Here is a 27,161-nt window from a genome sequence, read left to right as displayed (position 1 = left end):
GGCTCCGGCTGTTTTGCAGCAGTGTAGTACTCTGAAATGTGCTGGGAGAGTCTGAGCTCCTCGAAACAGTTCTGCTACATTCAGATCTATAATTGGAATTTAGCAGGCAGTTGCAATTCAGTGCAGACTAGCTAAATGAAAATGCAGCCAAGGGCAATTCAGAATCAATGACAAAATTTTAAAACACACAAAAATAAAATCCATAATGTCTCTCTGGATTTGTGCTGGTAACCATTGAAAGGCTATGCATATACCATGAGTATCTGGAGGGAAAAAGAGACTGTAAATTGTAAGCTTGCATATCAAGGGAGAGAAGAAAAGACATACTCATATTAGCAAATTGTACCTGTTTTTCCTTGATGGTCCTGAAAGGAGTTTCATTTTTATTAAATAACAGAAAACTGTTATGCCAAAGGAAGAATCTGGAAAGAATAAATATGGAAAGGAAAAAAGAAGTCCCTCACTATGGCTTTATTTTGTCTTTATTTAAAGGACTTGGGATCGTATTTATTTTTATTGAATCTTGTCCTGTGAATTCAAGGGAATGGGCAACCAATAAATATTTGATGAATGCTTGTGAGAAAGAATGAATGAGCCAAGAAAAAATCAATGAGGAAAGAAAAGTGAGAGGTAGCTGAGAGAGAAAAGGCGACAGGGCAGGTAAGTAATCGAGAAGAAAGCTAAAAAGGGATCAGCTGAATTAGTTGTGTCTCCATTTTTCTGCTGGTCAAAAATAGTATTAACTATTTCCATCCCAGTTTCCAAGTCAGCCATCAAGTTTTCAGAATCTACCATGTCTTGGACACTCAGCTATTTTGTATCCCATGCAGTAATTTGTTAGATAAGGTCAGACTGTGGATTAGTACTTATTTTAAAATTATTCTTAATTTATTTGAAAGGCACAGTGAGAGAGAGGGCGAGAAAGAGAGATCTTCCATCTGCTGATTCACTCCCCAGATGGCTGCAGTGGTGAAAACTCCATCCTGGTCTTCCACATGTGTGGCGAGGATCCAGGTATTTGGCCATCTTCCGCTACCTTCCCACGTGCACTAGTAGGAGGCTGGATAGGGAGCATGGGGCAGGCTTCCCGGGATCTGCATTAGCAGGAAGCTAGAGCCAGGTCTCAAACAGAAATACTCTGATGTGGTGCACAGGAATTGTAACTGGTGACTCAACCACTAGGCCAAACACCCGTCCCTGACTGGCACTTTTTAATTTAGAAGACAGAAATACCACGAGATCTTGTAGGGGTGAGTCTTTCCACATAGGAGACATTTGGGAAAATGTTTAATGCTCTTTACAGGCTGTGTCAGCTACAGTTCTATCCAGGTCAAGTGAGTCATCTGGATATCAGATTTGGATATTAATCGTCTCCCCAAATTATTGTATTCCTTACCCACCTTCATTGTTTCCTCTCCTCTCCTCCGCTCCCCTCCTTTCTTCCTTCTTTTTTATTTTTTTCTCTCTTCCTATCTCTTCAATCTTGTTTCCTTTGCCTATGCTCACATGTTCATACTGAGAACAGGCACTAGTGAAAGTCCACATTCTAAATAGGAATCAGCCTAATGGTATTAATAGCATTAAATATATTTGCCTTACCTATTTCTTCTTTGTAGGCTAGGAATCAAAGTAACAATGTCATATCCATTCATTCATTCACTCAAGAGCACTTGAGTGCCAATAATTTTCCATGCACTCCATAGGCACTGTGGAAAATAATTAAGGTGGTTCAGACATAGTCACTCTCTACAAAAGCTGAAGCCAGAGCCAAATAATCCTACTGCTATATAAAAAACCATAAGAGACATACTGATAAATGACTTAAACAAAAATGTGAATAACATTAATAAAATATATTTCATTCACTTCATATCATTTCAGTCATATAATATAGAATTTAGAAGATGGTTAAACTAGTTACTATAATCTAGTATTATTCTGGTAAATATTTCTTTATGAGTGCAGTCATTATGGTGCCGTGGATTAAGCTGATGTTGAATCCTCTGTACATTGCCATTTCTAGTCCTAACTGCTCCACTTTCAATTCAGTTATCTGCTAATGCACCTGGGAGGTAGCACTTGATGGCTCAAGTGCTTGGACCCTACCACTCACCACTCACATGGGGGCCTCCAGGTTCCTGGCTTATGCCTGGCCCTGCCCTGGCTGTTATGGACATTTATGGAGTGAACAGGAAGATGAAAGATTTCTCCTCTCACTCTCCCTCCCCCCCTCCTTCCTTCCCTCTCTGTTTCTGTGCCTTTCAAATAATTAATAAACGTTTAGAAAGAATATGTTTCTACATGTAAGTCTTACAGAAATACTGGGATTTAGGTGTCACTCCCCTTATGCTATAGCAGGAGAAATTAAACAGCTGTTAAGTTCCTTAGGGCACGAAACACTGGAATTTGGATGCAGGTTCTGATGACAATGCCTGTGCTCTTTCCTAAGCGCTTACAGCATTCTATGGGTATTTGAGAAGGAACCTTAGCATGGTGCTAAATGGATGGAGGGGAGACAGGAACAGTGTTTCAACTGAACCTTGAAGGGCAGGGAAGACATTGAAGAAATGACACAAATTTAGAAAATTTGAAAAAGCATTTCTTTATCTTAACTTTACGAGGAGGAGTCTAAATGGTATAAATAGAAGAGAGAAGGTCATGGTGACATTGATAACATGGAGATAGATATTTAGCACTTGGAAGGCATAATGACTTTTGAAAGCTATATACACGACAGAGCAGAATCATTCAGGAAAATGCAGGGCCGATTTCAGAAGCCAGTCTCCTTACAGAATGTCTCTCTTCTCTCAGCAGGCACTCCTGCTGAAAGCAATTTGACTCATTCTGTTTTGTTCTTCCTTTGGGATTAATGTCCTTTCAAAAGTACAAAATAATCTTTACAATTTAAGTCAAACAGGCCTATGAATTTAAAAGGATTCAGTGCAATTCTTTGAGGCTGTGATCAGAGCGCCCTCTCAGGTTTCCTTTTAGGGTTAGTAGTTGTTTTGTTTTCCACAGAGCTTTTGGGTTTGCCATGATTAGGTCACTCCACTAAATTCCACTGTCTGGTATATCAATGAGGAAGAATAGCTATGAGGAAGCTGTATGTTCTCAAGACCTTGACTCACGTGTGAATCATGAGGGGATCTCAGTAAACATGTTTGCCATGTCCATTGTAGCTGTTGCAGAAAGCTTAGGAGGGGACAAGCAGACCTCCAGTTATTCTAACCTGGGCAGGCACTGCTGATAAAGTCAGACCCCCTCCACCTTTTTTAAGGTTTATTTATTTATGTGAAAGGCACAGTTACAGAGAGAGGGAGATACAGAGAGATAGAGACAGAGAATGAGACAGAGAGAGAAGAAAGTGAAACAGAGAGAGACAGAGGGAGGGGGAAGAGAGAGAGAGAGAGAGAGAATCTTCATCTGCTGGTTCACTCCCCAGATGGCCACAACAGCCAGAGCTGGGCTGATCTGAAGCCAGGAGACCAAAGCTGCTTCTGGATCTCCACATTGGTGGAGGTGTCCAAGCACTTGTCCGGGCACACTACCAGAGAGCTGGATGGGAAGTGGAGCAGCCAGGACTCGAACTGGTGCCCCTAAGGATGCTGGCACTGCAGGCAACATTTTACCCACTATGCGACAGCACTGGCCCCAAGTCAGATACCTTTCTTAGTCCTCTCACAAGAATCCAAGCAGAGGAAGGCTAACCAGTTTTCTAAGTGGAGACAATTTGATTTTTACAAAGAGCAGGACTTCTGAAACCAGTTAACCTATGCCTACATCCATACTTAGAATTTACTACAAAGAACTTAATTTGATAGATTCCTGTTTCCCCAACTAATAAACTGAATTATTAAGAACAGGGTTCTTAAGCCGGCGCCTGCGGCACCAGCATCCCATATGGGCACTGGGTTCTAGTCCCGGTTGCTCCTCTTCCAGTCCAGCTCTCTGCTGTGGCCTGGGAAGGCAGTGGAGGATGGCCCAAGTGCTTGGGCCCTGCACCCGCATGGAGGACCAGGAGAAAGCACCTGGCTCCTGGCTTTGGGTAGGCGCAGCGCCGGCTGTGGCGGCCATTTGAGGGGTGAACCAATGGAAGGAAGACCTTTCTCACTGTCTAACTCTATCTGTCATATAATAATAATAATAATAATAACAGGATTCTTGTGAAAGTTAAAAGCCTATGTGTATATAAAGGTCTAAAAAAATGATACCAGAGGGGCCAGTGTTGTGGTATCATGGGTTAAGCCACCACCTGTGATACCAGCATCTCACATGAGCTTTGGTTCAAGTCCCAGTTGTTCCACTTCCAGTCTGACTCCCTGCTCATGAATAGTCCCAGTGTTGGGCCCCTGCCACCCATGTTGGAGACCTGGTTGGAGTTCCAGGCTACAGGGTTCATCGTGCCCCAGCCTCAGCCAATATGGCCTTTTGGGTAGTGGACTAACAGATGAAGACTCATTCTTTCTCTCTCTCTCCCTCTTTTTCTGTAATTCTGCCTTTCCAATGAGCAAATAAATGTTTTTAAAAAGGAAATACTGATTATGGCCGGCACCGCGTCTCAATAGGCTAATCCTCTGCCTGCGGCACCGGCACACCAGGTTCGGTCCCGATCAGGGTGCTGGAGTCTGTCCCGGTTGCTCCTCTTCCAGTCCAGCTCTCTGCTGTGGCCCGGGAGTGCAGTGGAGGATGGCCCAGGTCCTTGGGCTCTGCACCTGCATGGGAGACCAGGAGAGGTACCTGGCTCCTGCCTTCGAATTGGTGTGGTGCGCCAGCCGCAGCAGCCATTGGAGGGTGACCCAACGGAAAAGGAAGACCTTTCTCTCTCTCTCTCTCACTGTCCACTCTGCCTGTCAGAAAAAAAAAAAAGTAATACTGATTATTATTATTTTACAATGTATAATTTTTTTAAAAGATTTATTTGTTTATTAGGCAGAGTTACAGAGAAGCAGAGGCAGAGAGAGAGAGGTCTTCCATCCATTGGTTTACTCCCCAGATGACCGCAATGGCCAGAGCCACGCTGATCCAAAGCCAGGATCCAGGATCCTCTTCTGGGTCTCCCATGTGGGCACAGGGGTCCAAGGACATGGACCATCTTCCACTGCTTTCCCAGGCCATAGCAAAGAGCTGGATCAGAAGTGGAGCAGCCGGCACTTGAACCGGCGTCCATATGGGATGCCAGCACTGCAGATGGTGGATTCACCTGCTACTCCACAAAGCTGGCCCCTATTTATCATTATTGTTTGAATTGGAACTCTTGAAAATTTCAATTTATTTGGTCCATCACCCACCAGCAGAATGCAATGTAGTTACTAAAAATATGTTACTCTTACTTCTAGATTACATTTTTCTCGAAATTTACTTAGGCCTCTGTTCTGGACACCCTAATTCTGTAAGAGCAAATCCTAGTTAATTTGAAGTCAAAAATTGGAGGAAATTTGTGCGTCATTCTATGGTAAGTTAATTTGGTCTACTTTGAGTAAAATGGATTGGAATTAGGTGTACAAGTCAAGATGTATGTATGCCTCATGCTAAGTCAAGGATCTATTTAGTTTATTGTTCTTATTTATTTTTCAATTTTAATTATTTCAATAAGGAAGGAACGAAGGAGGGAGGAAGAGCAAAAAAGAGAGTGCCTGCTCCCATCTCTAGGTTCACTCTTTAAATGCCTGCAATGGTGGGAGTGACGGAAGATCTGAAGCTGGGATGTAGGAACCAAATTCAGGTCCTTCACATGGTTGTCAGGGACTCAGCTACTTGAGCCTTTAGCTGCTGCCTCTCAGGGTGAACCTTTAGCAGGGAGCTGGAATTGAGGGTGGAGCTGAACTTGAATTTCAGACACTCTGATAAGGGATGTAGGAGGCTTAACTGCTAGGTCACATACCTGCCTGAATCTCTGTATTTTACACTGCCTTTCATAAGCAAGCAAGAACATGGTAATGTCAAACAGCAAAGCCTATATTTTCTCATTAATCATGGCCTCTAATCTTGGAGCTGTGGTCAGTGCTGGGATTCTTTGAGTTCTAGACCCCTCCAAAAAATCATCTCTGATTTAACCTTTAATCCTCATCATCTCTACTAATGTGGCTCCCAGCAGTAACAGTTCCCACTGATTGTTTCAATTTTGTTTTCATTTAGCTATTGTCCTTGTGTTTAATGGCCCTATTTTATGATGTCTTTTACTTTACCACTTATAGATATCCCTCTGTATTATGTTGTGCATTTTGGTGATGGCCCCATAGCCTTGGTATGGAGTCTCTTCTTCCTGGGGCTCTACTCAGTTTTTTTCAGCATTTGTAAAGTCTGTGTCTGCTGCCCCCTGGCCACTTGAAGGTGAAAAAAGGTGCTTAGAGGCAATGTCTACTTCTATTGGTTGCTTTCTTGATTTCTGGGAATTAGAACTGTACAGGTGTTTGAAAGGGAGAAAGGTATATTATAGTAAAAAAATAGGAGCTTTGAAATCAGATGTCTCTAGTTTCTAATTCATCTTGGTCTACAGTTTAACAAGGTGGTTTATCTTAAGAAAAATGATCTCACTAAAGCCTCTGATTCTTCACCTGTAAAATGAGAGCATACATATCTTCATTGTTTACGTAAATAATACATGTGAAGCTATTTAGAACAGCATCGAAAATAGAATGAGAGTTAAAAATCGCAGGGCTTCTTATAAACATTCATTACGGTTTTTATATCTTCTTGCTTGCAATCACTTAAGCATTTTCTTTCTTTTCCAATTAAAGCAAATAATTTTCAGGATTCCACAATTACTACAATTCCGTTAGTTGCTGATTTTATACTTTTCCAAGGACCAAATATTTCAGAATTAAACAAAAATATAAAGTTAGGTTTGTTTTAAGCAAAACCTGCCAGAAGAAATAATCACATGGAGGCCGAGACTAAACAGAGCACATGTCAGCTCCACAGGGAATGTTCTTGAGGAAATTGAAATCAGAATTTCTTTTTGCAATTACAGAATTTGTAGGAATATTCACCAAAGCAATGGAAACAAGAGCTCATCATTGCTAGACTTTGGATGTTAATGGATACTATAAATGCTAGCAGTTACTAAGTTTAGGTAAGGTGGCAAGAATGCAGCCTTCATTGTTCTTGAAACATTTTTTTAAGATTTATTTATATATTTGAAAGACAGAGATACAGAGAGTGGTCTTCCATCTGCTAGTTCACTCCTCAGATTGTTGCAACAGCCAGGGCTGGGCCAGGCCAAAGCCAGGAGCCAGGATCTTCTTTCAGGTCCCATGTGGGTACAGAGGCCCAAGAACTTGGGCCATCCTCTGCTGCTTTCCCAGGTGCATTAGCAAGGAGCTGGATCCAAAGAGGAGCAGTGGGGACTTGAACTGGCACCCGTGCTGCAGGTGGAGGCTTAACCTACTATGCCAATGCTTTCTTTTTTAATTTAGTGATGGTTATAGTGATGGCATCTCTTCCTCCATGATGTTTTCTCAGTGTCACCCATTACCAATACCAGTAAGACTTCCTAGGAATTTTGTACCATGTTCATTATGATGGAAAACTAAATATAAGTGTAAAAAAATCATAATCACTATATCAAAATCACAATCAAGTGAATGCTCTAGAGGATATTACCATTAAGTTCAATAGAGGGGCTGGTGCTGTGGCGCAGCAGGTTAACGCTCTGGCCTGAAGTGCTGGCATCCCATATGGGTGCCAGTTCAAGACCCGTCTGCTCCACTTCCAATTCAGCTCTCTGCTATGGCCTGGGAAAGCAATGGATGATGGCCCAAGTGCTTGGGCCCCTGCACTCACCTGGGAGAACCAGAGGAGGCTTCTGGCTCCTGGCTTTGGATCTGCGCAGCTCTGGCTGTTGCGGCCAATTGAGGAGTGAATCCACGGATGGAAGACCTCAATCTCGCTCTCTCGCTCTCTCTCTCTCCCCCCCCGCCTCTTCTCTCTCTGTGTAATTATTTCAAATAAAGAAATAAATCTTTAAAAAAAGTTCAGTAGAATTAGTTATGATGTATGTGATTTAGTTTCTGCTTAGTTTCTATAATATACAGACAAAAGTGAAAGGAAGAACTGAACTAATATGAAGTTCATTCAAACAAGATAAACAGTATGATTCCTTTGGATGGATGCATGGTATCTGGTAGAATCTATATATGCACAATCCTACAATATATCAATTAAAATCATAGTAGAGGCAGAAAACACGTGACATCACTTCTTGAATAATCCAATGTCCTATAAATGAGTGCCTCTTGGGAGAGTTTAATTGAAACTACCTTTGTTGTTTATATAATGTTTTTCTCTATGGCCTTTCAACCAAGATGACTATCTCTGTGTAAAATATATATACAAGAGACTCTGGAGGCAGAATATTTTGTGTCAAATCCCAGTTCTAATACTTACTGGCTATATGAACTCGAACAATTGTTGAAAGCTCATTATTGCTCCATTTCTTTATTTATGTCTATGTAAGTATCAAAGAGCTGTCCTACATAGATAACCCAGTACAGTGTCCAGTATTGCTTTTAGGCCTGCGGAAGCAAGAGAAGGGGTTTACAAGATAGAATATAGTCACATCCCAAAATAAAATCCATGTTTAAGAAACTTATTTAGAGGAAAAAAAATGTTTAAAAATGTAACGCAAACACATTAGTGCTTTTTGATATTTGGACCATTTGTTTATTTTAAAGAAAAATCAATAATGAAAGAATAATTAGTCTAAGCATTTATGATAACATGTTCATCTTGTTAGCACTCTAAACTGTTGGTTTAGTTCCCCTTTCTTTTCTGGTTCTTCAAGGAAGTAGCAAGTTTTGAAGTGGACACCTTGATTTGGGCATAGCAGAAAAGGAGCACAGCATCCTAGCAGGCTGAGAATTTATTTTGTTTATTCATCGGTTCATCTGTCTGCCCATCTGTCTACCCATTCATCCATCTATTCTTTCATACATCCATCTTTTTGTCCATTCATCCTTCCATCCATCCATACCTGAAACATACATAAAAAATCACTCTATAGGTACCAGGAATGCCATAGCACATAGAAGACAAGGAATTATAAAACAGACATCCTCCTTAAGAACCAACATCTCCATATGAGGAGACAGACACAGAAGCATGTAAATCTAGTGATGTGGGGTGCCTGTGCAGCGTAGTATAGAGCACAAATGAGAGATCTTCCCACAGAGATGTCCAGGAGATGCTTAATAGGGGAAGTCATATTGGAGTTGCATCTTAAACTAGGAATAAATAACTGATTGGTAATTTGCTATATACTTTGATGTAGGTTTCAGGCATATGTGGGGTAAGATAAAACTCAGATGAACACAAATTACAGTGCTTTAATGTGCATGGGTTATGATTTATTTTCTGGGTTGACTTGGTAGTTGAAATGTAAGTTTCCAAAGGCATTGGGTATTCTGGTTTGCATCAGTTCCTTTCTATAACCTGTAAGAGTTATTTATCCATATATAGAGTATCCTACTCTTATTTCATTCCTAGTTGAAATTTCCAGTTATCTGCACCAGTCATTATTATGAAATCCTGCTTTAACCTTCACCCTCCTCACTTTAATGGCTCATAAAGGGTCACCCCAAATCCCCATGATGTTAAATCTAACACACACTACCACCTTACATGTTTCCTCTGCAGCCGAAATGATATTGACCTCTCTCTCCTGTTTCTAAGCAACCACCACTCCATTTGACCAACACAGAGAAGTTCATGTAGACAAGTTCCAGATCAGATGTACAGATCATGGATGAACAAGACAATGTAACAAGACCAAAACCTTGATATCATGAAAGAAATTACCCAGAGAGACACATGTAGTAAGGCAGGTTTAATTGTCTACATTAGCTTGATTTAAAGATGTGGCTGACTGGACTTTTATTCAGTTTGTTGGGTAAAATAAAAGTTTTGTGAATGTGCTCTCAAGAGGTACCAGATATTAATAAGCATCCCTTTGCCCCTCAGACTGACCCATTTGCATCCTTGGTTAGAAGATGTGGTCATTTTTATCCAAAGCAGTCCTTATTAATTAATATTTATTTAAGCATTACTTTGTAAAAATTAGATTTTTTTTTTTTTTTTGACAGGCAGAGTGGACAGTGAGAGAGAGAGACAGAGAGAAAGGTCTTCCTTTGCCGTTGGTTCACCCTCCAATGGCCGCCGCGGCCGGCGCACTGTGGCCAGCGCACCGCGCTGATCCGATGGCAGGAGCCAGGTACTTCTCCTGGTCTCCCATGGGGTGCAGGGCCCAAGCACCTGGGCCATCCTCCACTGCACTCCCTGGCCACAGCAGAGAGCTGGCCTGGAAGAGGGGCAACCGGGACAGAATCCGACGCCCCGACGGGGACTAGAACCTGGTGTGCTGGCGCCGCAAGGCAGAGGATTAGCCTAGTGAGCCGCGGCGCCGGCCTAGATTGTGTTTTAAGTGTTATCATCACTGATCACACATACAGACTCAGATTGCCATGCCATCCTAGGAATGGGTGACTAACCATTTCTGGCACAACCCCAGCATTTGCTTGGCTTCTGATAATGGTCACATTTGGCTCTGAGAAGCCCCATTCTCAATCTCAAAAGCAGAAGGACCCAGGAGAAACCAATGGTTCCTTTCCTGTCAACAATCAATTCTGATTCAGACTGTATCAAGTACTTCATCTGTAAATTTCCCATTGTTGAGAATGTTGGTTTTGCACTACAACTATAAAATCCAATAGAAACTCCTGAGATGATATAAATTTTTTATGTACAACATGGTAGCCTCTAGTGACATGTGGGTATCAAATATTTGAACTATAGCTAGTCTGCCGGCGCCGTGGCTCACTAGGCTAATCCTCCGCCTAGCGGCGCCGGCACACCGGGTTCTAGTCCCGGTCGGGGCGCCGGATTCTGTCCCGGTTGCCCCTCTTCCAGGCCAGCTCTCTGCTGTGGCCAGGGAGTGCAGTGGAGGATGGCCCAGGTGCTTGGGCCCTGCACCCCATGGGAGACCAGGAAAAGCACCTGGCTCCTGGTTTTGGATCAGCGCGGTGTGCCGGCCGCAGCGCGCCGGCCGCGGCGGCCATTGGAGGGTGAACCAAAGGCAAAGGAAGACCTTTCTCTCTGTCTCTCTCTCTCTCACTGTCCACTCTGCCTGTCAAAAAAAAATAAAAAAGTGATGAACTATAGCTAGTCTGAGAAAACTGAATTTTAATTTTACTTAATTTCAATGAATTTAAATGTAAAATAGTCATCTGTTGCTATTAGTGACCATTTGGAAATCCTACTAATGAAGTACCTGTTTTCTTGTACTGTATTGTGTGAAATTAAATATTTGGAAATTCCACTTGAGTGATATTTTCCATTTTTGTAAGATTTACTTATTTGTTTGAAAGGCAAAGTGACAGAAAGAGGAGAGACTGAGAGATCATCCATCTGCTGGTTTACTCCCCAAATGCCCACAAGGGCCACAGTGCTGGGTCAGGCTGAAGCCAGGACCAGGAACTCCATCACGGTCTTTCTTGTGGGTATCAGGAACTCAAGTATTTGTGTCATCGTCTCCTGCTCCCCAGGCACGTTAACAGAAAGCTAGATCGGAAGTGGAGACAGGACCTAATGCGAGGCATGCCAACATAGGATACAGGAATCCCAAGCAGTGGTTTAACCCACTGTGTCACAGTGCTCACTCCATTTTATCCCTGATTGCTGACTTGAGAGAAGCTTTCAAATACAAATCTTTTGGTTTCCTCTTAGGCAGGTATCTGTCCTGGATTATGCATTATTTGACAGAGGGGCTGAAATACAGAGGGATATTTGGGTTTAAATGTTTAAAACTCCTCACCCTGCTACTCCTCACTGAGTCTTTTCTGGTGTTTCATAGGCACCAAGAATTTTCATGAAAATTAGAATTAGTGATAGATTCCATTCGTCTTCTAAGTGACAACTTAGATATTGGCAACTGGATGACATCAGTATTTTGCCTTTGGTCATGGCATTCAGTGCCAGTATGACAAAATAATATTAATTAGTGCTTGTTAGTGCTTGCTTTTAGCTTCTTCCAAAATTAATTTTGAGTTGACTTACTGGAATATATAAATATCAAAGCCTAAAATAAATGATAAAGAATGTGGGCAAGGAATAAATGCAGATCCTTCACATGTGTTTTCTTTCATGGGTAAAGATCAAATCCCTGACCATTAACTTGGGCAAATGTTTTTGAATCAGTGTTTCCAGAGTGGTGCTCCAGTTACCCTGACTCATACTCCATTTCTCACCTCATTTCTCTGTGGTCAAGAGCAGGATGTATGAGACAGCAGTCATCATCCCATGTGGATCAGTGCTGCCCACTTGCCTGTGTGGGATCAGACACTGTGTTAACATTTTGATTGACCTGCCAAGAGCAGGTCATTTTAGGGCAGTGGACAGTTTTGTCTGAGATAAAAAGTGATGCATCAACTTTCCAAAATGTAAGAGGTGAATCAAAAATACAAAGCAGAAGGAACAAATTATGACAGTAACAGAAAAATTGTAACCAAACCAAACAATTCAAATTTTATCTCAAAATGGATTTCTAGTTGTATCATTCATTTGGGAACAAAGACAGAAATTGTATGAGAGTTTGGGTCACTGAAGTTTGAGGAAACATGGTAAATAGATAGTTATCATAGACAAGGATATGTAACAACAAAACTGCCCATTGTAATCCCTGGCCAACAACCTTGAGTGTTTTAGAGGCTGTCACACAAGGATACAACAAACACACATTTGTTTTTCTGATTTGGCAAGATGTTAAACATTGTAAACTCAAGGGTTTCTGAAACACATTTAACATATTAGTATCTTTCAAAATTCCTCAAAAAGAGGGCAATGCCAAATTGTTCCCATGGTAGATAAATATCAGAGATAAATGCTGGATATTTCTTTATTATCTTGGGAATGTGCCTACTTTGTTGCTTGTCTTTTCTTTCTTTTTTTTTCTGAGCAACAATAAAAGCTCACAGAAAACTATTGGTTTTAACATGTTATGTTCTGGCTGCAAGGGAACTAAAGTGACTTGCCTAATTTGATAAAAGTGACCATGTAAAGTGTTTGTTCTTGTTATATCATTTTGCTTTTGTTATCACTGATACTGTTTCATTTCAAACGTGATTTGCATCAGTGCACTGAAAATTGTTCAGTTTGCTCAGGTTCTTCCTGCTAAGATTTTTGCTTGACTTTTGGATTTGTAAGTTGGATATTATAATAGATGTTTGACAGAACAATGTATTTTAAAGGAACTAAGTGGATAACAGGCTAATCTATGCCTTTTATTCAATAGGTTTTTAAAGTTTAGCTATATTCCTTACCCTCTTTCCCACACAGGCTGGCCAATCCCAATAACAATAGTACTCCACCGCCAATGTTTAGTCAATCTGGGTTTTGCTTATATGTCCTGAATCCATCATGTCTTTTTAACTTATTATTTTTAGTATCAGATCTAAATTTTGAATGCCCTTTATGACTTAGACCCCTGATTTTCTACAGTGAGCCCCTCACCTCTTCAGTAGACAAGAAAAATTCTAATTTAATTATTTGGAATGTATAGGAATAATTTTTCATGTGTTCCAAATTTGTTGCTTATTGGTAACTACTTGAGCTCTGTTAACATATAAACTGCTCTAGATATGTTCCTGTTATGAATAAATATTCTGAATAACTTAGTAGTTTGATCAAAGCTTAATATATATGTGTATACATATGATAATTGCATGTATATTTCATTAAGTATATATAAATATACATTTCAAAATAGATAAACTGATGATAAAGGAAAAAGATACTAAAGATACTATAGGTTTGATGTCCCTCATCAGGATGTTGAAGAATTGAAGATTTAAGCTGCTTTCTATAAATGCGGATTGAAATCTGTATGCACATATGTGCACACACATGCACGCACACGAGGAAACTACAAAAAGTTATTGAAAAAATGCAATTGGGAAACGTGTTGTGATGTAGTGGATTAATCTGCCACCTGAATGCCCACATCTTATATGGGTGCTGGTTTGAGTGCCAGCTACTACACATCTGATCCATCTCCCTTCCAGTGCACCTGGGAAAGCAGCAGAGGACGGCCTGAGTGCTTGGGCCTCTGTACCCATGTGGGATACCTGGAAGAAGCTCCTGTCTCCTGGCTTCTGCCTGACCCAGCCCTAGCCATCCTGGCCATCTCTTTGTTTCTCCTTCTCTCTCTCTTTTAAGGTTTTAAAAAGGTCTTTTAAAAAGATTTTTTTTATTTATTTATTTGAGAGGCAAAAGTTACAGACAGGGAGAGACAGAAAGATCTTGCATTCACTGGTTCACTCCTCAAATGGCCACAATGGCTGGAGCTGGGCTGATCCAAAGCCAGGAGCTTGGAGCTTCTTCCGGATTTCCCATGTGGAATCAGGGGACCAAGGACTTTGGCCATCTCCTTTCCCAGGCCATAGCAGAGAGCTGCATCGGAAGTAGAGCAGCCAAGACTCGAACTGGTGTTCATATGGGATGCTGGCACTGCAGGCGGCAGCTTTGCCTGCTGTGCCACAGCACCAGCCCCTCCATGAAGTTTTGAGTATTGATTATTTACACTCCGAAGTGATACACTGGAGTGAATATTTAACAGCAACAACCCTCCGTTTTGAAATTCGACTAGTCATCTTGGAAAATGAAAGATTAAATTGTATAATAAGGTTAGATGAAAGTTATGAGTAAGATTAAGGTTAAGTTGTCAGACTGAGTATCTGTGGTTGTTTTATGAACTCTGAATGGATCAAGGGCAGAAATTTAAGGTTAAAAGTGTTGTATGATGGAATGAAAACTGCCCTACCCATAAGGAATATTTCAAAATACTGAGTTACCATGTAAACTCTTGTTGTGAGTATTCTTCTGCTGGAGTCAAAGTAAATAAAAGAGGAGAATATGAAATTACCTTTAAAATGATCTCCATCACCTACTTTCAGAAGACCTTGGACAGCTGATCATGTTCGCTAAAACAAATATATGCCTTACTTAGTGAGTGCCAATTGGCCAGGCCATATGCTGGGTACTTTGTGTACATTATCTCTAATACATTAAGCTTCAACTGATCACTGCAGGTTTAGAATTCCTATCCATCTATGTCAGTTATTAAGTCAAACATTTTAGAATTCATATTTCAGTTTGTTTTTTCAACAATGCAATTCCTCAAGTGAACTTTCACTTTCTCAGTCTCTGCTGACAAGCACTTCAGAATGGTTACTCCATATTTTTTTCAAATTCACAAATTAGTACTTTTGTGGATATACAGCTGTCTTGTGAACACACCAAAGTGATATTTATTATGTTTTCTCTATAGCTTGAGACTTCACAACAGAAATAAAATCATCAAGGGAAGGAGAGGGATATTGTGAACTTTCCTTGACTATTTACTTCATCTTGTTTGTCTTTCAGTGTTCATGACTATTCTCTACTCCATGCTTTTTTTTTTTTTTAACTTTGTTGACTTTAATGAGATGTAGCAAATTTGGTACAGAGAGGTAAAACCTATTCTGATATCAGGTTACTATGTTAAAATTTAATTTGATATAACTGTGTGTAAGTTAAAATGACAAGGAAATGAAATATATGACACTAGATATATATTAAGTTTCAGGACAGGGCTGGCGCCGCGGCTCACTAGGCTAATCCTCCACCTTGCGGCGCCGGCACACCGGGTTCTAGTCCCGGTCGGGCCGTCGGATTCTGTCCCGGTTGCCCCTCTTCTAGGCCAGCTCTCTGCTGTGGCCAGGGAGTGCAGTGGAGGATGGCCCAAGTCCTTGAGCCCTGCACCCCATGGGAGACCAGGAGAAGCACCTGGCTCCTGCCATCGGATCAGCGCGGTGCGCCGGCCGCAGCGTGCTGGCCGCCGCGGCCATTGGAGGGTGAACCAAGGGCAAAGGAAACCTTTCTCTCTGTCTCTCTCTCTCTCACTGTCCACTCTGCCTGTCAAAAAAAAAAAAGTTTCAGGACAGATAACATGAATTTACACATTCAGCCTGCACTCCATGGGGGCTTTACAATGCCCTCCTAATTCACAATATTAATTCTCCAGAAGCTTGACATTCCAACCAGAAAAACACTACTGGCAAACACTAACAAAAAAAATCCCCCCTTATAAATGTCTAAAAATGAATTACATATTTTCATGTTTGTTATTATCAAGGCAATTTTAAAGGAAAATAATGATAAACATACATATTCGTATCTCCAGTACAATAGTTTGTACTTGAAAAAGAAGGGATAAAATAACTCGCTTCAGGAGCATTTTTGAATCTGCTCTGCAGGTGAATCATATCACACTTTGCATTTTTGATTTTACACTATTCGCAAATAATATTTTTGTTGCTGAGCAAGTATAGTTTGGATCAAGGAAAATGTTTCAGGATTAAAAATTTAAAGGGTTTTAAAAGCAGAAATGTTAGAAATAATTTTTAAGAGATCAGTTGTTCTTTTGGAAGTGCATTCTGAGAGTTGTTGGGGGAAGGGCTCTTTGGGACATCACCCATGAGCAGCAGGAACACAGGATTCCAAAGAGGAAGGAGCCAGACTGAGATGCAGTCAGAAGCAGGACCTCAGTGTGGTCTAGTTCCTATGAGGAACTTTAGAGATGACACAGAGCAGAGTTTTCTTGAGGCAAAGGGGCCAAGCCTTTAAACTCCTGCATTAATCCCTGGTTGCACTGGGGCTGCTCACCCCTCCACTAGAGAGTCGCCTTAGGTGAGGTGGCCCCCCTTGGCCCAGGGAAATTTATGAAGAGGGTCTCAAGGAAAGGCCAATTGCTTCCAGAATCCCAAGAAACTGGAACAATGACTGCCTCAGTTGTGAGAGGTCTCTGGAAAGAACCCCCCAGCATCTACCACACCTGTATTTGCATGGCAAACAGGCACCGAATGTGCACTTACATGTCCTCTGCCCTCCTATGGTCTTGAAGATTCTTCTTCAAACAAGTGGGAAGAGAAGAGCTTACGAATTTCCCCCAACTTTCCAAAGTTTTGTGATTCTCCATTGATGTTTTTTAATCTCCTATGAAGAAAACTCCATTTATAATACTGAGGGCTTAAAATCTAAATATGATTGAAATACACACCCTGTAGTAGGAAAGAGAAGAATTAAAATGAACTGGTAATTACATTAATGTACTTTTATTCTTTGTTCTTCTCAACATGCTACATAAAAATAAGCCCAACCTATTCTATTTTTTAAAACATTTATTTTTAATACTTTATTTTGAAAGGCAGAGAGAGAGAGAGAGAGCAAGCAAGCAGTAGCTAGACTTGGGCCAGGCTGAAGCCAGGAGCCTCAAATTCCATCCTGGTCTCCTATGGATGGCAGGGACCCAAGTACTTGCGCCATCTTCTGCTTCCTTTTCAAGCACATTAGTGGGAAGTTAGATTGGAGGTGGAGCAGCAAGTACTCTGATATGTGATGGGGTTGCAAGAGGCTTAGTCCTCTCGACTCAATGCCAACCTCTTGAGCTGTTCATTAACTTATTTGGATATCTTGAACTAAAGAAGGGCCAAAATTACAATAATAGAATATATCTCTGCTAAATTGCATTCTTACTATTTTGAGTATGGGATGTTTCTTTGAATGCAACATAAACAACTAAAACACTTACAAACACATATTTTTTCTTGATATAATATTATGTTAGCCCTTACCTAATTTCTGAAGTCTTAAAGTCAAACAAAATGATGCATGTTTATGAATATTCTTTGCAAATAATGACAGAATATGGATGGAAACAGTTTAAATTTATTGATGCTCACTATTTGCATACATGTTAGAAAACACCATTGATTTCAACCGAAACTTATTTTACTACTGAATTTTTTAAAGAGGTACCAACAAAAATTTATTTTGGTTCTTCAAACTTTTTATTAAAAGAGAACCTTTTACCAATACTAAACTCAGGATGAGTCTATCACCAAAGTTTTATGAATGCCCTCTAGAAAAGGTTACACCTCCACACTCAATACACCACCAGGTAGGCAATAAAATATGTTTATAGCATGTCCCAGTGAATACAGACTTGCTGTATTTTGCTTTTATCTCTCTTTGTTTTCACATCTGCCCTGATTCCCTGGTTTGTACTACTTTCATAAAAATTGTTTTGTTGATTCGAACTACTGTTACTGGCCTTGCGGTTGTTAAGGAATATTTCAAGAGGGAAGCTAAAACACTGGGGAAAATACTGTTCTTGTCCATTTGACTCCAGCTGATTTTATACCTGCAAGTAGGAGGGCTGACGGTTCTTGTGTATGGTTAATTAAATCCTGTGCTGATGGCTTCTGTTATAGGTATTAAGTTATCCACCTTGTTAGCAGATCCTCTAGCCCAATAGGACTGGATCTTTTACTGAGAAACCATTTTCCAAATATTTGCTGGGCCTGGGGAAAGGACTGAGGGCAGGGTGATGATCTTTGTGTAGTTATCGAGAGTGGGTTTTGATGTCTGTTAAGGTAATTCCTGTGGGCCTTACTCTGCTATTTTTAAAGCCAGTGGCAGGCACGTACATGGCACAGACAGGAACCTGTCTTCTCCATGCTATTTTCCTGAATGCCTTTCTGTGAGAAAGGAAAAATCTCACTACATTTTGTTTTCCTAAGGCTTCTTGGATTCTCACCAGCAGGTTTATACAGTCTGTTGCTTGTCTCTCAGATTAGAAGAATGCTGGCATATTTTAACAGTTTCCTAGGATTCAGACAGCCTTTAATTAACAGCAAATTGATGTTTTGGAATATTACCAAAATTTTGGAAACTGAACACTGAGGATGAGCTCCGGCCCTCCAGCTTCTGTGTGGTGGAGTCCTATCCCAGGGAGCTGCTCCCTTGCAAACAGCTGGCCACCTACGGATATACATAGGGGTGTCTTTGTGGGCATAATGTTCCCTTTGCCTCTTCATTGGTGGCCCTCTATCCCACCTTCTCATGGCCAGGTGGAGCCAGGTAGTCATTGAATTGTCAGAGCTTTGGGGGTGCTGCTGAACATCCCAGAGATTGTCCAGATTGTAGCACTGGGTTTGCTGGTTTTAATACTCCAGTGAGCAGGGCAGTAAGGTGTGGCTGCCTGTGTTTGTGGTTAAGTTTCTTTTCTGTGCCAAGTTCATGTCATCTTGCTGCCAGAGTTTGGGATGTGATGGAAAAGAGCAGTTCTGTAAAATAATCACTCAGATTTGATGTGTAAGTTGGAGCAGGTTAGTTTTCAAGGAGGGATGGGTGATCAGCATTGGGGGTTTTCCAAGAGACCTTTGTTACAGGTTATTGCTGACCCAATCCGGAGCTCTAGGCAGCAAAACAATGAGTTTGAAGTGTTGGCTGCTACTTAGAACCAGATAGTTAAAATCCAAGGAAAAGAGAACAGCTCAACTAACTCCCTGTGCCTGATGGCAAATCTGCTTACTGGCCAGCACCCAGTGGAAGTCAATTGACTCCATGTCTTGTTTTTTCCAGTAACCTACAAAGCTGTGCTTTTTGTCTCAGAAGAGACCTTGGTGGTTTTTCCATGCCTGGTGTCCTTGATTGCCCGCTTTGCTCTCGTCTCCACAGGTGGTACGTGCCAGAGTCCTGCTCTCCCAGCCCTGGTTCGTCCACCAGCCCCTCCTTTGCAACCATCGCTGGATATTAAACCATTTCTTCCCTTTCCTCTTGACACTGCGGCCGCAGTCAACCTCTTCCCCAACTTCAATGCGGTAAGTACAACAGCCAAGTTTGCATCTGCCACTGTGGTGGGTTCTAGAAAACCTTCGAGGCTAGTGGTAACTTGGTTACTGTCTCTGTTTTGCTGGTGTGCTTATTCTATGGGTTGTCTAAAAACCATGGTAAAACTTGTTGTCTGTTCTGTTGGGTTATGTAAAGCCCTCAAAGCCAGCCTTCTCAAGGGAATGTGAAGAGGGATTCAATCCAATGAAGTTGATCATGAGTTGATGTCTCCCCGTGAGGGTCTTTTGCTATTTTGTTGGAATACATACACATTGAGCTCACCGTATTTGTTAGAGAGAACACTAAAAGTCAGACATCTAAGAAATTAATGTATGTTTCTTCTGAGTCTTGTACTTTAATCAAATCTGTTACTTCTTTTCTAATTTAATAAATAATATTCAGAATGATCATAGTTATTTTTCAATTCTATTTTTTTTTCTCCTTAAAACAACACACAACTCTAGAAGGGAGAGTCTTAATTTTTTCTTTCATGTCCTACTATAGTTACTCAAGTTAAGTGTTTCTTAAATGATTTTGTTTCTTTGGACTTTGTCAACAACTTCCTCAGCACAATTTTAATTGCTTTCTTGCCTCTAGTTTCACTTTTTAAGATGTTTTTTACATTGGCAGATCCATATTCATCACCATCTTCTTTTGTGAAAACACTGAGTGTATTCTTAGGATAGAAATTGAAATAAGGATTGAAAAGATTATAAATGAGTAAGTGACATTTTTGGAATATCACCTGATTAAGCTTTCAGCAGGTGCTGTAATGCAGGTCTGAGCATATCAATGACAGGAAATGTCAACAGATACAAAACAAAGAGATTTAAGATGAGAGGTCATTGGATGCCCAGTGATATAAATAATATAGACTGCTTATGGCAACATCTTGCTTCCATGGCAGATTTAAAAAAATAATTCTTCTCACAATTAATTCATTCTCTTTCAGATTATTTCTTTAACAGTCTTTCATCTTAGGGACTTTAGGTATGCCAGTGACACAGGACAATTTTTGTGCTAGTCATTGCTAAAAGGTAAGGGGGGTTCAAATAAGGTCATTTTGCTTTTTAGAAGATAAGAACTTTTCCCTAAGAACCTTGTGTTGAAGTTTTTGGAACATGAATAGGGCAGCATAAAGATACATTTATAAAATATAGAATTCTAATCCTAGATACTTCAATCAAAGTAGAGAAAAATTTGCTGGGCATCCAGGCCTCGTATCTGAAATGACTACATTACAGTCCTCAGGGGTCCACCCCCTGCTCTCCTTGCTGCTCTTCTGTTCCGTGGCTTCCTGGCTCCAGGAGATGATCCAGCAAGGAGCTTCCCTGGCCTTGGCTACTGCTTGGCATCCTGTCAGTCAGGACCATGTCAGCTTTAGAACAGTTTGGGTAAGATTCCTTGAAGGTTGTAAAAGGATAGGTTTAAACCTTTTGATTTCCCATTTGGGAAACATTAAAAGCAGAATGATGAATTTGATTGACAGTGACTATTGTTTGTCATAAAACAATGATGAGTGATCGGCTGAGCTGTGTGACACTGAGTGAATCTCTTTACCTTCTTAGCTGCTGTTACCTCCTTTCAAAAGAGACAGAATGAACCTGATAGTCTTTTTCTTTGGGGAATTATGCCACTCAAAGATTTGAGCTTTCTCGTGTGGGCAAGGGCAGCTTTGTGTGGTGGTCAAGCTGAGCTCTGTAGCTGGAGTGACAAGTTCAAACCCCAGGACTGCCTCTTACTTTCCATATGCCCTTAGGTAGGTCCCATAATTCCCACATACCCCCATGAAGTGGGGCTAATAATATATTTCACCTGTGCAATAGGACAAATAAAATAACATCCTGTGTGAGCGTGCAGTAGTGATCATGTGACTTGAATCATTTAGAATGTAGTTCAGAATATAACAAGCACTATTTAAGTGACAGGCATCATATTTTTAAGTAGCTTGTAAATCCTTCTGATTTTGAATGTGCAGTTCATTGACAAGGTGATTGCAAAAACTTAGCTTGATTATTTTTCTCCTGTCATGGATTTTGGCTGTGTTGATATTTGTTCTGCTTGAACCCGGAGCCCATTGCTGCTACATTTACTGCATATTCCATGGTCGTTCCCTTCCAGAGCTGGCATACCGCAGCCAGCCAAGGATGGAGCCACTCTTCCTTCCAGCTAAGGAGAGCTCTTTGACAACCCAGAAGCAGGTGACATCAGATTCAGAATTACAGCACAAAGCATCTCTCCAAGTAAAAGCCCATGTTCTCGATTTGATAGCGTCTGCGAACTTGAATCCACACAAGTCAGGGCATTTGAGATGTAACACTTATCATTATGAATTGACTTTATTTCTGGTGGAGGGAAATCCAACTAATTTTGTTTCAATTTGTGCTGATTCTAACAGAGTGTCCAGATTTGAGTGGTAGACTTCCTTTTGTCATGAAGTTATGTATCCATCTGGGAAATCACAGTGTGGTCAGCACCCACTAGGTTCCGAATTTTTATGCCATGCTTAGGACACACAAATTTTGCAAGGGTGCCAATAGCCCCTCTTGCCAAGATCCACTGCAGAGAATTTACTTCTGGGCCAAGAAAGCAATGAAGTACTCTCTCACCCCATGGCTCTCACCCATTTGAGCTTTGGGAAACAAAGTTCATGATGACCAAGGATTATCTCCCTGCTACATTGTTCCCCTGAGGGTATACGGATGGAACTGCCCATCTCTTTGGGGTAGAAGTATGAAGGAAACTGTTAAAACATGTCTGTAAGTTAAAATATATAAAAATGTAAGTGGCTATCTGATTATGATCCTTCCACAAGAGCATAACCCACTGGGTTTGGGAGTGAGTCAGGAGGAATAATGAAGAGTCTACAAAAGTAAGTACATTTAGTTGGGAAAGTAGATAGATGTAGGACCCTGGCTTGGATCTGGATACAGAAAAGGACAATTAGTGAAGCTATCAGATCCTTGGATGTCCTCACGGACAACTTTTAAGGAGTCACAAGAGCAGCTGTCTCCTTGACCCAGAAGTGTGCCATCCCTGGAAGCTCTAGTAGCTCACATGAAAGAAAGATTTCCTTGAATTCTTCACTACCCTTCCCCCAAAACACCCCCCCCCCCAATACTGCCTTCAGTCTCTGAAGACAGCACAGTTTCAGTGCTTAAAGCCACTCTGATCCCCTGTGACTTCATTCTGGATCTGCATTTCTTGAAAGGAACCAGTTCTTATTGTAGACAGGCAATGTTGAGAGAAGAAATATTAGGAAGTAGCATGAGCATATCCATTCAGTCCGTGGCTATTTATTAAGCATTTACTGTGAGCCAGAAATAGAGATTTAAAAAAAGATTATCTATAGAAGTGAAATTGACACTTTGAGATGCAATGATTTTGAACAGCCCTTGTGAGGACTATTGAGGAAAAGTTGTGTTTTTTTTTTTTTTTTCATACCATTTGTTGAACTCTTGACTTAGTATAGAATTAATCATATGTGTATAGTTAGTTGAAAATAGATCTTAGTAATAAATAAGGATGAGAACAGGAGATGGAGGAGGAAGAGGGGTATGAATGTAGGTAAGAGGGTGGGTATGGTGGGAAGAATCACTATGTTCCTAAAGTTGTACTTATGAAATGCATGAAGTTTGTATTCCTTTTTTTAAAGATTTATTTTATGAGTTACAGAGAGAGGTAGAGCCAGAGAGAGAGAGAGAGAGAGGTCTGCTGGCTCACTCCCCAAATGACCACAATGGCCAGAGCTGAGCTGAGCTGATCCAAAACCAGGAGCCAGATTTTTCCTGGTCTCCCACACAGGTGCAGGAGCCCAAGGAGTTGGGCCATCTTCCACAGCTTTCCCAGGCCACAGCAGAGAGCCAGATTGGAAGAGGAACAGCCAGGATTCAAACCAGCGCCCACGTGGGATGCCAGCACTGCAGGCTGGGGCCTTAACCCACTGCACCACAGTCCCAGCCCCTGTATTCCTTAAATAAAAGGTTTCTGGGGAAAAAATTATGCTGTGACCCTTGCCATGAAAATCAGTTTGTAAAGGAGAAGTTGACAAAGAAATATTTATGGTTGTGTGAGTGTTTTTCTAGAGAAAAATGTATAGGATAGAACAAAAGCTTAGTGACAGCAGTGCACTGCTGTTAGGTATTTTAAATGAGGGTTTGTGAGAAAATAGAAACTATTCTTGAAATTCAAGCGGAAAAGAATTTAATATAAGGACTTAAATGCTTACACAGCCTTGGAGTGCTGGACGAATGTGAAGATCCGAGAAGGCTGATGCTGTCTCTCAGTGTTTCTGCTTATTGTCGTGGAGTCAGGCAGTTGCAGAGTCCCAGGGCACCCAGCAATCATAGTTGCTTTCATCCAAATCCCATGAGATGCCTCTCTTTAGTGGAATCTGATAAGCCTGCACCTGCTGGCAGGAATACTTGGCTACAAACTCCTGGGGGCTGCCTGTGCCTGTGGGGGTGGGGGGAGGATGCTGCGCAGAGCTATCCACAGGAGACCTCACTCTGGCAGGATGGAAAACCCTGAATTGTCTGCATCCAGGGGCGGAAGGATAAATCCACTGGAGCCTCTGTGTCCCGTGTCATTAAGTGAGAATAATTAAACCTCCCTTAGGTTCATTAGTAGAGATATAGCTGGATTTTAAATGTTGGCAATTGAAGCTGAGAAGGGGTTTGGGCAAGATCTTGGGATGTTGTTTATAAAGTGAGCTGATCACTAATAAATGGCTGTATCCCTTGATAGTTTTCTCCCAGGATCCCAAAGCTTCCCTTTTGATCTTTTGTCCTCTGACCCACAATTATGACAGGATACCTTCAAAATGTCATCGAAAAGGTACAACATAGGAGAGAGAGCAGCTATGGAGACTGACTCTGGTTCCAGGTCCCTCTCCCTGTGGCTGTGTTTCCTGTTGGCTCAAGCATTAGATGAAGTAAACTGAACTAATGAGTCTGCATATGCCAGATACGCAGTGAGTTTTAACTCCTCCTTTCCAGGAGACAGAGGAAGAGTGAAGAGGTCACACCGGGGGCAAAGAGGCAGAAAAGAGGCGAAATAAAAGAGGGTGACTTCTTTGATGTAGTTAAATCTGGCTAGGAGTTCATCAACATTAAGAAAGTAAATTAGCATAGAAAACTTGACTATGTGCTGTTTTTCTGTATAGTATCATTTCATTAGGGAGAAGGAACTAAGGGAGAAGGGAGGGGAGACTTAAGGGGACAGAAGGGAAGAGAGGACATAGGTAGACAGAGAAAGAGACTAAGAGAAAAAAACAGAAGACAGAGATGGAGAGAGAGAGAGAGAGAGGGTGAGAAAGAGAAACTAAGAAAGAAGAGACAAGGTAGATAGATGATATATAGAGATGGATGGATGGATCATGGATAGATAGATAGATAGATGAGAGAGAGATACTGACAGAGAGGGACTTCAAATCCTAGCACCTGACTCACTCTATTTGTTTCTGTATTCTATTTCTCAAAAGCACAAAGTGCTAGAAACTAGAACTCATAGTAGTTTGGGTTCTGAACGACAATTTTTTTAAATCATGTTAGGAGTAGGGAAGTGGAAGTTTTTGTTATTTATATCAGTGCTTCTCATTTGAATCACAGGGGATCCTGTGAAAATGTGGACCCTGAGTCAGTTCTGGACCTGAGATTTTTTTATAAATGTATATGGAAGTGGGGGAAACTAGGAGAAAGATGAAATAAATTGAACGATTGTTATACTCCTAGAGAACGTTTCTTCATTTATTTATTTTTATTTTTATTTACTTTGTTTAGGAATACAACTTCATGCATTTAATATATACAGATTTGGGTACATGATGCTTCTTCCTGCCCACCACCTTCCTCCAATCCAAACTCCCAGCTTTCTTCATTTATTAAACAAGTATTTATTGAGGATGCAGGATGAACTAGGCCCTTAGAATTCTGTAGTAAAACTAACAAACCAAATTCTTACATTTATGGAAGTTACTTTCTGGTGTTTGTGTGGTGGTTCTTTAGAGAAGACAAAGGGGGAAGTTGGAAGTAGCTGTAAGTGCAGCTGTGTGTACCTCAGGCATGATCCTGTGTGGTTGTGCTCTCCTTCTCAGAAACAGTATGAGCCACACTTGTAAGGTGACCATTACTTTAGTTATGGCTGCCACTTACTAATGCTTACCGTATGCCACATATCTGGCATTATGACTTGCATTCCAACTAGGTCAAGGCTAAAAATTTCCTTGGTGATTTTCTAAGCTTTTATAAGTATGCCATGATCTCAAATGTATTGTTGAGAAAAATAGATGAATGTGTTTTTCATTCATTTATTTATTCAATGATTTCTTCACTGCACAAGACTTTTTGAGTCTTAGTAAATAATTCCATATATTGAAGAAAATGTGTCTGCTGAATGTGACTCCATCCCAAAGTATCTGCTGTAGGCAGAATACTAGAAAATACAATCAAAAGTGTAATGAGAGAGCAAAGGTAATAAATGTGTTACTTACCATATATGAGGCACCAACTGTATGTCTGCTTATAGCAGACAATAGAATTCCAATAGCAACAACAATAATAAAACAATAATAATAATAATAGTAATAATAGAAGAAGAAAAGAGAAGCAAGAGGAAGAAAACCAGAAGGAGCAATGATTGTTACACCTGTGGAAGTGATACAGTTGATTGTCCTATCTTCTCTCAGGTACTGGTGAAGTATCTGGATGTTAAAACACTAGATTAAACAGTAGTAAACAACATGCAAGCAGGAACCCTCTCTATAGAGCTTTCTTCATTTGTTAAAAGCATGGGGGTAAAGTAGTTACAGCATTCTATAATGAACTGTAATTAAGGGCTTGAATAAAGTTCTTTGGAAGTAAGTATTCTTGAGTTTAAGGGAAGGAGAGAGAGCACTTGGAAGTGGCCAGGCCAAGGAAAGCAATATGGTGAAGGTTGAATTTTGATTTGGGATCTGACATCAAGTTCACATGTGTCTGCTTTGTTACGGCATCCTTGTACAGCATCTAGAACATAGCAATGATTCATGATGCCTTTCTTGAATGAATGAAATAGATGGATGGATAGAGAGGTAACAGCAAAAACTCATGAGAGGCAATTAAAAGAAATAGTCATAACAGTCATACCATTAGAAACATAACAGATAAAAATGCCACAGTAAGAAAAAAAAAAATATGAGCCCTCAGGGGCCAGCCCCGTGGCTCACTTGGTTAATCCTCCACCTGTGGCGCCAGCATCCCATATGGGCACCAGGTTCTAGTCCTGGTTGCTCCTCTTCCAGTCCAGCTCTCTGCTGTGGCCCGGGAAGGTAGTGGAGGATGGCCCAAGTGCTTGGGACCCTACACCCGTGTCAGAGACCAGGAAGAAGTACCTGGCTCCTGGCTTCAGATTGGCATAGCCCTGGCCATGGTGGCCATTTGGGGGGTGAACCAACAGAAGGAAGACCTTTCTCTCTGTCTCTC

General features: G+C 41.0%; 1 protein-coding gene across 7 annotated transcripts in view; it reads left to right on the top strand.

Annotated features, from left to right (window-relative positions):
• ZNF385D (zinc finger protein 385D) overlaps nucleotides 1-27,161 on the top strand; it is a 1,082,242-nt gene that overhangs the window by 776,312 nt on the left and 278,769 nt on the right. For 6 of the 7 annotated variants that reach the window (XM_051858856.3, XM_008266055.5, XM_008266056.5 and 3 more), the window contains one exon: nucleotides 19,549-19,691. In XM_051858856.3, coding sequence (XP_051714816.2) covers nucleotides 19,549-19,691 — 143 coding nt within the window. Of the gene's footprint in view, nucleotides 1-899; nucleotides 1,015-19,548; nucleotides 19,692-27,161 lie in introns of all 7 variants that reach the window. The other variant, XM_089332298.1, reaches the window with a different exon arrangement.

This window comes from Oryctolagus cuniculus, chromosome 4, assembly GCF_051225735.1.
Source record: "Oryctolagus cuniculus isolate XC-2025 breed Fujian yellow rabbit chromosome 4, ASM5122573v1, whole genome shotgun sequence".
In the NCBI taxonomy this organism is placed as follows: domain Eukaryota; kingdom Metazoa; phylum Chordata; class Mammalia; order Lagomorpha; family Leporidae; genus Oryctolagus; species Oryctolagus cuniculus.
This window is presented reverse-complemented; position numbering and strand designations above follow the sequence as displayed.